This window comes from Perissodus microlepis, chromosome 4, assembly GCF_051167445.1.
Source record: "Perissodus microlepis isolate ML-2025 ecotype Zambia chromosome 4, ASM5116744v1, whole genome shotgun sequence".
In the NCBI taxonomy this organism is placed as follows: Eukaryota; Metazoa; Chordata; class Actinopteri; order Cichliformes; family Cichlidae; genus Perissodus; species Perissodus microlepis.
The window spans coordinates 22,094,820-22,111,571 of NC_140464.1; the positions used below are offsets into that span (position 1 = coordinate 22,094,820).

The 16,752-nt window shown below is 38.1% G+C and overlaps 1 protein-coding gene across 2 annotated transcripts; it reads left to right on the forward strand.

The window, feature by feature from the left end:
- The first annotated feature begins 5,701 nt into the window (after nt 1–5,701).
- litafd (LITAF domain containing) lies at nt 5,702–10,861 on the forward strand. Of its 2 annotated transcripts, none has more exons than XM_084926469.1 (5): nt 5,702–5,818; nt 9,301–9,350; nt 9,451–9,540; nt 9,635–9,836; nt 10,090–10,861. In XM_084926469.1, the coding sequence occupies exons 2-5, from the start codon at nt 9,305–9,307 to the stop codon at nt 10,205–10,207; spliced, it is 456 nt and encodes a 151-aa protein (XP_084782595.1). In that variant the 5' UTR covers nt 5,702–5,818; nt 9,301–9,304; the 3' UTR covers nt 10,208–10,861. The 2 variants fall into 2 exon arrangements, with proteins under 2 accessions (XP_084782595.1, XP_084782596.1); XM_084926470.1 differs by having other exon boundaries at nt 9,454–9,540.
- The last annotated feature ends 5,891 nt before the right edge of the window (nt 10,862–16,752 follow it).

Here is a 16,752-nt window from a genome sequence, read left to right on the forward strand (position 1 = left end):
TGATGGACAAGCCTCGGTTACACAGGTCTAGAGACCAGTCAGCGACTTTCCTGGCAACCACCAGTCACTAGGGAAGAACATGTATTCCCCAATCAATTGGAGAAGGCTTCGTTGGGATTGCTTTGGTTGCTAGCAGATTGCCACGGTTGTATTTGGTTGTAGTGACTTTACTGCAAATATTCACCAGCTGTAAAACATGCAACGCAAACTGGAAACAGGGATCATTTCCCTTCAAAGTAAAAGCTGCACCTTTTCAAACATGTTGGCAGCAGCGCTGTGGCACAACTTTTTTCCTGTTTCTAGTTTGCGTCACACTTTTTCACCTTTCATTACCACTCTGCAAGTCGTTAGTAGACAACTTTGCGCCTTTCATGCAAACTATAGCTGACAATCTGCTAGCAACCACAGCAATCGCAGGGAGGTTTAAATGTGTCTCACTTTCTTTTAAGACTTGCTGTACACTGACGGCAGTAATGTTATTTTAGGTTTTTACTATCATATGAAAATACATATACGTAATGGTATCTGTTGCTTTAACAAACTATGATTTAGACAAACTACAATTCTATGATTGTACATTTGGTAAAATATTTATTTGATCCCCAGCTGAATTTTTAAGTTTGCTCACTTACAAAGAAATCAACAGTCTCTACATTTTCTGATAGTTTCATATTTCTGGGGAGAGAAAGAATATCAACCAAAAATAAAATAAAATAAAACACTCATTGTATAAACGTTAAGAATTCATTTGCATGTCACTGAGTGAAATTAATACTTGATCCTCAAATAACCTTTTTGATTGGGGGTAGTAAGACGTTTCTTATAGTGGTGAAGTTCGCACACATTTTTTTTTACTTGGCTGCCACTTGACAACTTGAAGTTTCATCTCGCTCCACAGATGCAGATGCTGTTTCAGATTGAGGTCTGAAGACCAAAACCTTAATTTAATTTTTCTTTAGACACTCTTGTTGCCTTGGCAGTATGTTTTGGGTTTTGTCATGGTATCCATCTTCAGTGTTGAGGGAGTTTACTTGGAGTAATACTCAGCACTTCTGTTCTTCCAAACATGCCAGGTCAAGTTGCTGTCAGAGAGTTTGATTTTGCTTTCGTCTCACCACAGTACTTTCTCCCAACCTTCTTTCAGTCATATATATGTTTATTGGCAAACATAAGTCAGGCCTGTACATGTGCTGTCTTGAGCAGGGGATCCTTGGGAGCTTGCAAGATTTCCGTCCACTATGGCCCAGTATGTTACCAGTGGTGCTCTCGGTGACTATGGTCCCAACTGCCTTCAGATCATTAACAGGCTCCTCCTGTGCAGTTTTGAAAGGTTTGGGATCATCCACCACCTTTCTCATGGTCATTCTTATCTCATGAAAAAGATCTTGGATGAAGTTCGATTGAGAGTGCAATTGATGGTCATTTTAGATTCATTCCATTTCCAAATAATCGCACCAATCTTCTTGCTGATGGTCTTGTATTCTAGCCTTGAGTAGTTGTACAGTTTTATCCCTGATGTCCTTTGAAACTTTTTGGTCTTGCCGGTGGTGGTGGAGAGGTGGAATGGAAGAAACCGATTCTGTGGACAGATGTACTTTATGATTGATTGATTGATTGATTGATTGATTGATTGATTGATTGATTCTTCCTGGGTGAGGTGTTCCAGGCATATGCCACTGGGAGGAAGGCACATCCCTGTCTTGGGTCTCCTCGCTGGAGAGATTATATCTCTTGGCTGGCCTGGAAACACCTTGGTGTTGGATGGATGGATGGATGGATGAAGATTGTAATCGTTGTGCCTCATGGGCAGACAGCCCCTCTGTGGGAGGCAAAATTCTGCCTGGGTTATAAGAGATCAAATACTTATTTCACTCAATCATATGAAAATCAGTTTATCAGTTTAACTTTTGTGTAATGTTTTTTTTCTTAATTTTTGGCTAAAATTGTGTCTCCCTCCATTAAAATTAAACAACAAATAAACAATAAAAATAAGAGACTGTAATTATTTTTCTATAAGTGAGCAAACTTACAAATTCAGTAGGGGTTCAAATAATTATTTCCTACACTGTGATTCATAACCTGTTCTGAATTTCCCATTAGTTAGATCCCTGATTATTAGGCCTATAGGTCTACTTAAGACTGAAAACAAAAGACTAAAGGCTAAAACCTTGATAGCCTTGTTTTCTTTATCAGCACACCTAAACTTTCTGATACTAGCAGATTTACATCTCAAACCCACTTTAGATTATTCTCACTTTAAATTACCAGTTTTGTGAGTAATACTATAATACTATAATACTAGGTCATACACATTTTAATCAGCTCTAACTGACAGAGTTTACTTCCCTTTGTTCCCTGCAGTCTTCAGTTATAAAACTGGAATTACAAAATGGGCTGTTACCATTATCATTGTCATTATTATCATCTTTAACATTGTGCTTGGCTAAAAGAAAGGATCCAATTGGATGAACCCCTGCCCGGGCATTTCCTGCTCTCAGTTTATATAAAACAGGGCAATAAACACAAACACAAATTATGTTGGAAACCCATTCTTTCTAAGGAATGCCACACTCTTTGGGGATTGGTCAATCGCTGGAATGTTGCTCATCTGGCCCATCGAAACATACACACACACTCGTACAGTTACCTCACCCACTTGTCATAATTCAGACACACCCAGCACTCTCACCCATACCTGTACGACTGACGTTCCAAACGACTGTTTTGGGGTGAGGATGGGATAAACAAACCCAAATAAATATATGTAATAGTTTTAATGAAAACTCTGATATTGCATTGCAACCCAGGATTTTCTTTATAGTGCAGATTTTCCTCAGATTCCTCTCAATCCCAGGTGTTATCAGTATTCCCCTTATAATTCATCTTCCCATGCTTCAAAACGGAAACATTTCACCATGTTCTACCTTTACATTTTCTATATTTTCAGCCTGTTTCATTAAAATTTCCTTGACCTACTTGTAACATTTAGAATATGTGCTTCATTAGTCTACAGCGATGAAAGGTCAGCGGGGTCGACCCTGTCGAAATGGGTTTCTGTGTTGGGAAACAAGCTGTAAATCTCACACCACAGACATGTAAGGTGCACTCAGGCATGTCACTGAACCCCCAGGTCGACTCTGCAACCCAGTGACGAAGATAAAAATGTGGTTAAACTGCTCTAAGGTGCTTTGGAAAAAAAATCGAATCCTTAAGAACATCTTGTAAGCTGAAATGACGCCAACATGAAAAAAACAAGAAAAAGAAAAAGAGGCAGTTCTCAGGTTTTCACCCGCATTACACAAAAGGCCCGCAGGGGGAGAAAAAAGGACTACATTTGCTGTGAGTCACTGAAGTGAGGGCAATTTTTTATTTATTTTTATTGGCAAATCTCTCAACACCCCATCATTCATCCCCTTATGTTGCCTGCTAAAAACAACAAGCAGCTGAGCTGAAGGGTTTGAGTTTTTCTTTAATCTTTTCAGGTTTTTATATAAAAAAAAAAAACAACAAAATTCCATTTTTATCTAAAGAGTAACACTTGTAACACTACACATGTGTGAAGAGTTGGAAGATAATATCAAAGTAGATCATATTTACATACAGTATATGTCTCCTGCAGTATAGCACAAAGAATAAATGCCATGTGAAAGCTTTTCAGGGTGAATGCTGGGAATGATTCTGGGAATACTCCACATCGGTTGTGTACCATTTAAAAAGAAAAAAACAGGAAGTTCATAGCTGGAGTGCATTTCTCTGCAGAGCTGGAATGAAGTGGTTCCAGAAAGTTCCAGAAATTGTTTGATTGTTGGGGTGGAGAAAAAAGTAACTGGATCATCCATCCAGCAATGAGAGTAAAGTACAATTTTTCATCAGAGGTAGTTGTAGCCTTGTATTTAATGTATTTATTTGAGACTGGTGTATTTGTTTTTCATTTTTAATTTAAAGAATATTTTTTGTTGTTTGAAATACCTGAATCTACTCAAATTAGTAAGCCAACAAATCTGAAATTTAATACACTCAATCTTAGATCATTTAAATTTATATGACATTTATCCGAAGATAGCTATCTTAGGCTTCACATTTGCTGTCTTTGCATACAGTATTTTAGGTTTTACTCTCTTCAGTATCAAACATACCAGCTCCACAAGGCCTTACTGGGACAAAGTCTTCCTTAACACCAAGTGTATCATATTTGTGAAGTTATATGTAGATGATGTGTGTAAATTTGTCAGGAAATTCAGGCTTTACAGGGTTAATATGTTTCTGCAAACGACCACAATCACACTGACATCACTACAAAACTTTCACCACTGAGCTCTGAGGCCTCCAGCCCAAATGCATGGATAAAAGGAGGGTCTGAGGTGACCACTCAATACCATTAAACATATTTGCAACAGTAACTAGACTGTATCCTCTTTGTTCCAGTGTCTCCCCGTCTCAAGCTTCATTTATACGCTATATGATCTACTGTGACGTCACTATCAGTTTATCCCACAGCTTTTCAGTCGGGTTGAGGTCTGGGCTGACCGGGTAATTGCAACTTCTTGACACTTTTTTGTTTTTCAGCCATTTACTCCGTAAGCCAGTAAGTTGGCATACGGAGGAGTTTATGGTCGACTCAATGAGTGCAAGGTGCCCAGGTCCTGTAATCTTTAACCTCCACCACTGTGCCTCATAGTTTGTCATGTTCTTTTTAGAAAGCAGATGCTTTCTTCTGGGAACGCTTCCAAACAAGTCATACTTGTTCAGTTTTTTCAGTCTTTCTAAATGTACAGTCATGAACATTTTTAACATGTCTGATAAGTAGCTCTAGGGCTTTTTCTCTGAGCAATGTACAGTCTGAAATTTGGGGGAACTTGCTGGGTTGCTTTCTCCTGTGAAGATTGCGATATCATGTTACCATACACTTGAATCCTTCAAATCAACCAAATCTTCTGCTTTTACAGGCATTTTATTTTTTTCATTTCCTATTAGGCCTACTGACTGGTCCTTTCAAAAGACTCCTAGAAATGCTCCTTACTACAGCCTCAGGCCTGGTTAGATTTCTTTATGGTCACAATCCTCCTGGATGCAGAGTGAGTACCAAGGGGAGGTCACTGGTGTAAAACTGTGTGAGTCTGTATGTTAAAATATCCTTGGACAAGAGCCTGGAATTGCCTTCTATACACCCATCAGTGTGTGAATATGAATGATAAAAGGCACATGAGATAAAAAGCTGAATTAAAACGTTAGTCCAGCATAAGAACCCTGCCTCTTGCCCTATGAGAGCGAAGGGGCTCCAGCCACCCCTTTGAGTCTTTTTGGCTGTCAGATAATAACCGATTCAGTGTTATTGATTGATGAAATAAAGTCTGTTAAACCTCTCAAGGTTTCTTTTGATCCTCATCTTCAACTTTTCTGTGTTTTTTAGTATTCTCTAAATTCTTGTAATATGTGTCACTTAGAGTTTGTTGATGACCAGCAGATCAAATTCCAGGACAAAAACAATTCTACAGCTCAGTCTGCCTTACAGGGAAACAGGTTATTCTTACTAAAGTAACACACACACACACACACACACCCTCAATAATCTCACAGAAACAAAGAACATTTCAAAGATGACGACCGGTTCAGCCTTTGAAAGCTACAATCAAAACCATGGAGTGACTCATCACCACAGCGTGTTCGTGGTTGAAATGGTGGAGGTGGAGCTTTGGGTGTGTTGGGAGAGGTTCACCTACAGGTAGAGGGACAGGTGGAGATCTTAACCAGAATCTGTCTGGACTCTGCATCAGCAACAAGCTCATCTCTGCATTTTGACTGCAACAACCCAGCCAAGGTAAGTCTGCCAGACGTTTGTGTGTTATAGGAAGAGAATAACGAACTGTGTTCAGGCTGACGGAGTGGAGAATCGGGTTTGGTTATTTTAATGGGAAGGATTCAAAGAATTGAAAACTGAAGACATAAAAGGACACAATAAGAATAAGAATGAGAATAAGAAAGCCAGGTTTGGGATTTTCTGACAACAAGTGAATTTAAAGTGAGTTATATCGCACAAAAGAGACCAATTGGAAATCAAATATCACATGATTAAAATTAAAACATTGCATAAATCACACAAGGGAACAGAAATACACAGGAGCCAATATTGATTTTTATTTATGCGCATGTTTCTGCTAATCTGCCAACGTTTTCTTGACTTTTATGTTGTTACTTTAAAGACTGAGGTTGTGCAGCATAATGCAGCTATAAAGGTGCGTTACACTGCACCGTTACAAAAAAGGGTTCACTCTAAACGCTTTAATTCAGGATTTACCATGAACATTACTGTCTGACTGACTTACATTCTGGACCTGCAGGGATATTAAATTAGATTATAACTTTGCATGCATTTGACAGAGACGGGGCCTGGTGTAGGATTCAAATCATCTTTATGGGTAAAATTTCAGGTGTTACGTTTTAGATTTCTTGACATAATTCAGCTGGGTCTTAGCTGGGTCTTGAAAAATCATTATAAGTAACTGATCCAGAGTGAGCGTGAGGACGGTCTTTGCAGCAGTTGCTGTGGCTGACATGTAAACAATGTGAAAGATTGCATTTTGAATGCAGTGAACGGACATGCATGTGCACATAGTGAAAAAGTTCCTTCATGTTGTTGTAAATAAATATATACATTTGTTCTGCATCCAAGTATTTCATTTTCAAATTGCTTTTAGGGGATTTCTGTGATTGTTTTGGCTGATTATCAAAGGTTGGACTGAAAATCAAGGTCAGAGAATGTGATGATTGTTTAATCTGGGAATTTCCAGATTTAAACTGCCCACTGATCAGCTGAATACTGAAAATGCATCATGGAAAAAAAATGAAAAACAAAGTTCCCTCCCTCTCTCACACGGAGACACAGGTTTGACCGGCACCGGAGTCTCGGTGAAGCCACACCTGCAGCAGGGTGTTAACTCATATGTAACAAAAAGTTCTACTCCACATCTCATTCAGTTTCACTGAACTCATCATAAGCCCAAGACTGCACTGCATATTTACCTAAAACCTACCTGCTTAATTTCCACGAATTTCCTTTTTTCCCCAAAAGCATACGTACATCCCATGCTAAATGGTCCTTATGTGAAGGGAAAAAACTCTGGGAAGCTTCTGGGAAGATCTTTACGGATCGCCCAACTTTATCCAATTAATGTCCCACCGGCTATTCCGAGCACAGAGATCCAGCAAGAGAAAAAGCAGCACATTAGATAACGTTACTGCTCCTTGTTAACAGTCATCAAACATACTGTATTTCTGCAAAAAAAACGCACAATAAAAATCCTGCTCTCTCACGACCAAATTCAGAGGGTGTTGTAACAGTTTTGGCTGGCACACCCAGAGGGAAGCATGCAGCTCAGTCGCATTCCTGCGCCATCATATGGGCGTATACAAGTTCTCAATGTCTATGTGTGACACAACGATAAAGCGGTCGATCAGCTTTTGTGAATCCGGTGACAGGTTCTGAATCGGACTTACCTAGGCTGGTGTAGCAGGTGGAGACATTAAGCAAGACCCAATAATGTAAATAATACATTTTAGGGTGACGTGTCTTGGTTAAGGTTAGGCTAGTGTCCTGCAAATTTACTGAGGGAAACAAGACTGTTTGTGTAAGAGAAACAGAGAAAACCATTCAGAGAATGAATGGTTGGTCAAGGTAGCGCCCAGTTATTGTGCATGTCTGTGTGGAAAGAGAGAAACGAGAAAAGTGAGACAAAAGGAAATGAGCTGAACGCAGAGAGGAACGCGCGAGTATACTTTAAGCACTGTGATCCTCCATCAGACCAGTCACATGACTTCTGACTGTCAAAGGGCCTTTCTCACACTGCTGGAGCTTCAGAAGCACAGTGAGGATGTAATAGAGTGAATAAATGAATGTGTTCAGTTTGGGAATGACTCTGTAGAGTGGATTCAATTTTACAGGCAAACATCCAAATCTATAAAATACATCTGACAGCTGTATATGGACACATTTAAATTACAGCATGCTCTTCCAGAGGGAGAGGTGTCCAGATAACACCGGAAACAAACAGACATTTTTTATACTGTGAGCCATGCAGCATCACATTTGTGCCTTCTATCATAAGAATACAGATTATGTTTAAATGATGTAACATCAAATGATTTTTCACATCCCATCTCTGAGCTTTAGATTGATATAGTAGTAACTGTGGAACGACTGATTGGACAGTGATGCTTTTTGGCAGATATTCAGCTCTGAGTTTGACTTTTACTCAATCTATGTTCACATTCTCTTAGCTTATCTTATCATTTATCTCCACTTCCTCTGGCTCGTCTTATCATCACACTGGTCACTGGTCGGAGACACCAGGAGCACTTTTTGGATACCAGTATCGGAGATGATTATGTAGCATGTGCTCTACACGCTCATGAAATATATAAATAATCACAATAAGGTTGTGTTACACCTGGCACACAGCATCCATGTAACTCATACAATCTAATACTTTAAATATCAGAGCCAGCGTTGGATTTCTTTACCTTTTGGCATGTACCTTGGGGGATGGCACCTGCTTCACATGTGGAAGCGTTTTGTTATAATATAATTAGAAAGACTTCGTTAGTCTCAACATCTGTTTTTTTTTTTTTATTAAAGTCTGAATTTCAGTATTATCTCACAGTATACAATCAAATTCTCCAAGCAGCAGATTCCACTGTTATTTATTTCCTACTGCTACTACATATATAAGATTGTCACATATGATACATATACTTTTATCAAGTACATATAGAAAGCTGTGCACACGAAATGCCTTACGAGTAACATTTCAGCCGTACAAACAAATGAAACATTAATTAATTCAACAAATATCTTTGGGTTTATGTTGCATTTAAGTCAGTAACATTGTAATTTCTCTGGTAGCCTGATATATACATGAAATGGGGAAACAAAGCACTAATGCGATTCCAAGGATTTTCTTTTAGAAGGAGGTCAGAAAGAAGTTTTTGTGAGCTGCCACACCTGAAACAGTCCAACTGGCACTCAGACGCTCCTAGGCGTTTCCCAAAAGCTGCTCACATGAAAGGTCCCTACAATGAAGGGCTAGATATGTGTCAGACAGGAATGAGAGACATTTTCATGGTGACCGAACCGGCAATGTTTCAGTTCAATCGCCAAGGCTTTGGTTCCCTCTGGTGGCACAAAGCAGCATTGCATTTGTCTTGAGCATTGGAAAGAAAAAGGAAAAGCAGTATCACAGGAGAGATCTCAGATATTTGGCCCTGACCGCACCCTTCATTACAGTCCTTTTTGTTTCTCTGCAGCAAAATGAGCGCAGACGGAAAAAAGGAACCCCCTCCCTACATCATACCGGGTAAGCTCACAGCTCACACATGCTCAGTCAATATTCATGATCATTATCGTCATCTCCTCACCAGCTTGATTCTTTCCCTTTTCCTCTTCATATGGTCCAGTAGAAAGTCAAGGTGATGGTGTGAGAGTTTACCACCCCCACACTCCTTTCACCCCACCCCCCATGCAGACACAGAAATCTGTCACGCCAGGTATTCTTCTCACACCTGAGTCTCACACTTTTTAGAAGATTTAAGGTAAACATATTGTTGTTCATTTTTTTGCGTGTTTCCTGTCCTCTCTCAGTGTACACCGGCGGAGGGGGAGGCGCGGGTCAAGGTTTGGACTCTGGAGAAGGCAAAAAAAAGTTTGTAAGCTACGACATGGGACTGGGGACTGAGCCCGGCATGACGACCTGCGCTTCCTGCCAGCAACAGGTTATGACCAATGTCACCTACAAGGCAGGAACGTACGCCTGGCTCATGTGTTTACTCTTCATTTGCTGTGGGTGAGTGGTTTTAATCAGTTAGCTTCTTTTTAGCGCCCCAAGGCTTTTGAACACAGATCTTCTTTGTTCAACTCTGTTACTTGATTTTTATCGATTTTATCTTTTGTAAATACGCTGCATACAGCACACTTCAAAGGATGAAGTGGTAACGTTCTTTCTTTTCATGTCTGTATATGAATGTAAAAATGTAATAAAGAATGATCTCATCTGGTGTATGATAGCACAACTCTAACCTTCTGTGTGTGTGTTGCAGGTTAGTCCTTTGCTGCTGCCTGATTCCGTTCTTCATGAAGAGATTCAAGGATGCTTACCACACCTGTCCACGCTGCAACAGAGTGCTGCACGTTGAGAAGAGGAAATGCTGTAAATGATGAGCACCAGGGCTGATATGGCCCCGTAGAAATAAGAAATAGCCTCCTGTTACCTTTGTCTGTGTCTTATGGTCAACCGGTAAAAAAATGGCATTTTCTCAAACTGGCAGAGAAAGGTGACAGGGGTAAATGCAGCTTGTTTCTATGGATGACAAAGCCAAACATGAATGACTTCTATCAGATTATTAGGAAACAGACTGGGAGTGATTGTGTTATCCGAGCTTCTGTTTGTTTTTGTTTTTTTGCTCTGGCAAGTTACAGAACACCCCATGCACTTTGAAACTGTTATCATTATACTCAGAAAATTTTGGATGCGTAATGTTAAAATGAAGGTTTGTACATATATTATGCATAACGGGATTGCACAATTTCTGAATAAATCACAGCGGCAGTAAATTACACATTGAACGATAAAAGGGTGCAGAAATAAATATATTTGCTCATCTCCAGTTTCATGAGTCATTGCTCAGTAAACTGATACACAAAGCATACTGGGTTAATGTCATATTTGCATATTTGTCACTCAGGCAAGGCAAAAACAAGCTTACATGCTGTACAGTGGAGCACTGTAAATATAGTTAAGCCTTTTGTTCAGACTATTTGAATGTATTCATTCATTATATTGCAAATTACAATGCAAAAGTAACCCCCCCCCCCCCCCCCCCCCCCCCCGGAGGATGAGCATGCTCTATTGCTCTATTGCTTGAAATGTCACATCTACATTGATGGAGTACTCAAAAAAAGTAATGCATTACTCATTGCCCATCTTGAACATAATGCAGTATGATACTGCCAGAGTGTTACTGTGCTTGTTTTATTATTTTTGCATTACTTCGTAACATGCCCTGAAATGCACTATCACGCAGTTACCAGTTAACAATGAAAACATTAGTCCCACACACTTACATGAGTCCCTTTCTTAATTAGGACAGACATACAATCTTTTCTTTTTAGTGTTGACACAGAGCAGCTGAAAACCAGACCAAAGACACTTCAAAGCAATCGACACAGTCATTCTACTGTATAAACGCAGTAGAAACGGCTTTGTTACCTGTTAAAACTAGGATGTGGTTGCTGGGGTGGAGCAGAACTGTAGTCACCAATAAGTAAGTACAGATAAAATAAAGAAATTAACTGTTTTGCAATTTATAACTGTGTGATTTTACCTACTCTTGTGTTCTACATTATAGTCAATCCTTTTAAAAAATTCTATTATTATTTATTTTCTACCATGTCTCCTGCTCTCTTGGTCAGATCTCTCTAAAAAAGGACACGTTTTACCTGAATCAATAAACAATGTATAAAGTCAGAAAAACTGATTGCAGCTTCAACCTTGTAACACGAATCTTCTTTCTGTTTCAAAAATGACTTGATATCACTCATGACTTGGGATGGGTATTGTTTTAAGTTTTATCCGATACCAGTACCAAACCGGTACTTTTGAAACGGTGCCGGTGCTTAAACGGTGCTTAAAGAATGGAAAACACAAACTTGTCCTAAAACCTCTCATTTTTAGCTGTTTTTTTGTAAAAAGATAACAATGTTAGCCTTTTCTGCAGCTATAGGGCATATATGGTATCATTCTTGGCTGGAAGTAGTGTTTAAACAATGGAAAAAACACAAACTTTGTCCAAAAACCTCTCATGTTTAGCTGTTTCCCACTTTTCCTTTGGTCATTTTAGCCTTTTTGGCCAGGGTGAAGGGAGTATCTGCCATCAAACAAGAAGACAGCCGCATGTAACTACGATGGTGTTTACTAGTTCACCTTACATGCATTAATTTAATCACGTGGTGAGCCTACTCAACGTAAATTACACACGAACAACATTGATTGATTGATTGATTGAATCTTTATTTTGAACATGGTGAAAAAGTACAACAACATAGAATTAAAAGAGACAAATGAACAAAGCAAAACAAAAGGAAAACGAGCAACCACAACTCCAAATAACTTTCATGTTCAAAAAGGAGCAGGAAGAAGCATAAGCTTATTTAATCCCACCCCTTTTCCACTATCTAGTAATCAATAGACTACAGAAATACAGAAATACCTCCTTGCAATTACATTATATGTCATGTGTATTTTTTTTTAATTATTCTTTTTTTTATATATATATATATATACATATATGTTTCTATCTATCCATACATACGTATATACACATACGCACATATACACATTTTCAATAACCCCATTAACACCTCAAAGGATACACAATCTACACACATGAAAATATTAGACAAGAACACCTTATCAAATCTCTACCTCTTCCCTGTACCCTGTAAAAACCATATCCTTAAACCGCTTTTTAAACTGCGCCATGCTCGGACATTGCTTCATATCTTTACTTAGTCTGTTCCACAGCTTCACTCCACACACAGAGATGCAAAAACTTTTTAATGTTGTACGGATACGAGGATGTTTTAAATTTAATTCCCCCCTCAAATTGTATCCCCGTTCCCTTTTAGAAAACATTTTTAGAATATTGTCAGGAAGCAGGTTATTTATTGCTTTATATATAATTTGTGCAGTGAGAAAATGAACCAGATCTGTGAATTTTAGAATTTTTGATTTTAAGAATAGTGGATTTGTATGATCTCTGTAACCAGTTTTATGGATTATCCTTATGGCCCTTTTTTGTAATATAAAGATTGATAATAGCGAACATTTGTAAGTATTGCCCCAAACCTCTGCACAGTAATTCAAATACGGTGCAATCAGGGAACAATAGAGAATGTGGAGTGATTTGTGGTCCAGAATGTGTTTTACTTTACTCAAGATTGAGACACTTCTTGAAATTTTGTTATGTATATGATTTATATGAGACTTCCAGTTTAATTTATCATCTATAATCACACCAAGAAACTTATGTTCAAGTACTCTTTCAATTTCTACACCATCTATATGAATCTGCACTTGTGCATTTCTAAGGGAATTCCCAAATAAGATTATTTTAGTTTTACTTAGATTTAGCGATAGTTTGTTCCTGTTAAACCATTTTTTAATTTTGCACATTTCTGAAGTAATTGTATCCAGCAGCTCCTTTAGATTCCCCCCAGAACAAAAAATATTTGTGTCATCTGCAAATAATACTAATTTTAATATATCAGATGCCTTACAAATATCATTTATATAAATAATAAATAATTTTGGACCCAGTACAGAGCCTTGTGGAACACCACAAGCAATGTCCAAGCATGATGAGGAATGGACACCCAGCTTCCCAATTTGTTTCCTGTCACTTAAATAATTTTTCACCCATTGCAGTACAACCCCTCTGATCCCTTACCGTTCCAGTTTATTAATTAATATGTCATGATTGATTGTGTCGAATGCTTTCTTGAGATCCAGAAATACTCCAGCTGCATACTGTTTCTGTTCTATAGCATTCGTAATCTCCTCAATTGATTCGATTAATGCCAGAGATGTTGATCTTTTTGATCTGAATCCATATTGACTGTCAGAGAGTAATTTATATTTATCTAAGAATTTGTCTAATCGTTTATTAAAAAGGTTTTCTAGGATTTTGGAGAATTGTGGTAGTAAAGAAACAGGCCTGTAATTTGTGAAGTGGCGTCTATCCCCAGTTTTATACAGCGGCACAACTTTAGCTATTTTCATTTTGTTTGGCACTTTTCCCGTCTGAAATGATAAGTTGCAAATATATGTTAGAGGTCCTACAATTCCTTCAATGACCTTCTTGATGATTTTCATGTCAATATCATTACAATCAGTAGATGTTTTATATTTACACATGTGTACAATGTCAATTATTTCTTTTTCCTCCACTGATGTGAGGAACATTGAGTTAGGGTTCCTATCAATCAGATTTTCACTACAGTCTACTGATGGCAGTGACTCAGGAATTTGTTCTGCCAGTTTTGGTCCAATATTTACAAAATAATGATTAAAGCTGTTGACCTTATCAGCAGTGTTTTCCATAATATTGCCATTGTCTATAAAGTATTGAGGATAACTTTGTTGTCCAGAATTATTTTTAATGATACCGTTTAAAACATCCCATATTCCCTTCATATTATGTTTATTGTTGTTCAATATTTTACTATAATACTCCTTTCTACATACACATACAATATTGGTCAACTTATTTTTGTATTTTTATTTATTTTCAGCATCTTTTGTTCTTTGTTTTAGGAATTCCCTATAGAGTGTATTTTTCTTTTTACATGCATTTTGTAAACCCTTAGTGATCCATGGTCTATCTGAATATTTGTGCTTTCTGTTGTATTTTATTGTTGGACAGTTTTTATCGTACAATTCCATGAATATTCTTAAAAATATGCCATATGCAATATCAATATCAGTTTCTTTGTACACATTGTCCCAGTCCTGATTTAATAGATCGTTCTTAAGTGCATTCATAGTTTCTTCTGTCCTTACACGTCTGTATCTCAGTTGTTCTTCATGCTGATTTTTCTTATAATTAGTGTCATAAACTGCAAAAACTGGTAGGTGACCACTGATGTCATTAATTAATATTCCACTCACAATGTTGTTTTCCATATTGTTAGTGAAAATATTGTCAAGTAAGGTGGCACAATGTGGTGTAATTCTGGTTATTTTAGGATGTAAACTCAAACTGTACAAAGTGTTTAGGAATTCGTCGGTCATTTTATGCTTTTTTGGATTCAACAGGTCAATATTAAAATCACCACAGATAAACATAACTTTTTGATTTGTTTTAGAGAATATTTCCTCTATGAAGTCATTAAATACTTGAATACTAGAGCCAGGTGTTCTATATATACAGCTAATTATTACATTTTTCTCTTTTTCCTTATAAATTTCAATTGTTATACATTCTAATAAATTATCAATTACAGTTGTCATACTTTCTACCACCTTGTAATTTAGGTTTTTATCCACATACACAGCTACTCCCCCTCCACTCTTGTTCCTTCTATTTACAAAATTCACTTCATATCCCTCCAGTCCAAAGTCCAGTCCTTTCTCCGCATTGATCCATGTTTCAGAAATGGCAATAATTCCAAATGGATTTGTCAACTCATTTAGATATTCCTTTATATTGCTGAAGTTGGCATACAGACTTCTGCTATTAAAATGGATTATTGATAATTTATTTTCCGTGTTGATGGTGTGCTTAAACTGTTCATCAGTGAAGTAGCAGCAGTTACTGCTGATGTTGTAGAAGAAATTATTTTCCGGGTCTATATCCTTTTCTAAGTCTAGAACATTATGGTCTGTGTATCGAAATGTTCTCAGTTCCAGATTATCATAAAGAGAATTCCAATGAGTTATATTGATATTGTTGCCGGATGCAGATGAAGTTCTTTTGGACTGTGCCATGTGTTGTGTTGTGTGTCACGTCACATGTGTATTCATACCTCCAGAGTAAGTTGAACCTCAGTATTTGTCCAGCTCCTCCATATTTCTGATGACCAACACTTTGGCTTGTTCCGGTGTTCCATTGAGTTTAATGAATACTTTGCAATTGGTGGTCCATGTATTTTGAATTTTTCCCTGTTTCTTCAAGTAACGTGCTTTCCTGGCAATGTCCACATTTCTTTTTATCAGATGTTCATTCATGAAGACATCGGATCCTTTCAGTTTCATTAAGCGACTCACCCAGAGAAGAACAGCTGCTGCTGCCATCATCATCCGTCATCATTTCTGCTACACTGACTCTCCTCTTCGGGTTCTTGGGGGATGTTGCTAACTCCGGTTCCAATAACAGGCACCACACCCGCAGAAGATGTGCTTGGTCTTGCAGCAAGCTATCAAATACGGTGCATTTCTCGGCTTAAAAACCCCCCGCTATTCGTCGCCAGGCATTTCATCAGATTCGAGGTGTTACCTCATTTGCACAGTATCATCTTAAAGCACTTGTTGCGGGCTGCTGAGTTTGCATCTTTTGCTGTGAAGTACAGCCGGACTTTTGACCGCTTCGCCTTGGGCATTTTTAATCTGTAGCTCTGCTCTAAAAGAAAGTACGTACCTGGGCCCGCCTACTACGCTTGCAAAGGTAAAATGATTGGCTAGAATCCAAAGTGTATGACATCTCAGGGGAAAAAAGAACACCGAAATAAATAATCGTAACCGTAATCGGCCTTAAAATGCAGCCTTTAAGGCTGCAGACCCTGAATTGGGATACAGTTTGTATGTGCTTTGGAGTTTGTACGTGCTTTGTCTCTAGGGGCCACCGTATATATTTATATATAAATAAAACCACAGGTTTTATTTTTAGATTAGTAATTCCTTTTGTCCATAATTTTATATTGTTGTTAATAATAAATTAATTAAAGCAACAAAACAACCTGAAGAGCCAGTTGGGAGCCGAAAGAGACGGCTCTTTTTAGTGAGCCGAGCCGAAAGAGACGGTTCTCTAAAAAGAGCCGGAAATCCCATCACTAGTGTCTAGAGACAGCTTTACTAGATAAAAAAACGGGAGCTGGAATCGTTTCAAAAGAAGTACAATGGTATGGTAAAGTCTTTCGAAGACGCTTTATTCAAACAAAGAGAGGAGCTCATTGGACCAGTGAACCAGATTATCGAAAAGGCTGGC

Coding starts and splice junctions, on each gene's coding strand:
- litafd (XM_084926469.1), top strand. CDS start 9,305: ATGAGCGCAGACGGAAAAAAGGAACCCCCTCCCTACATCATACCGG. Junction 9,351..9,450: donor CCCTCCCTACATCATACCGG/GTAAGCTCACAG, acceptor CATATGGTCCAG/TAGAAAGTCAAGGTGATGGT. Junction 9,837..10,089: donor TTACTCTTCATTTGCTGTGG/GTGAGTGGTTTT, acceptor TGTGTGTTGCAG/GTTAGTCCTTTGCTGCTGCC.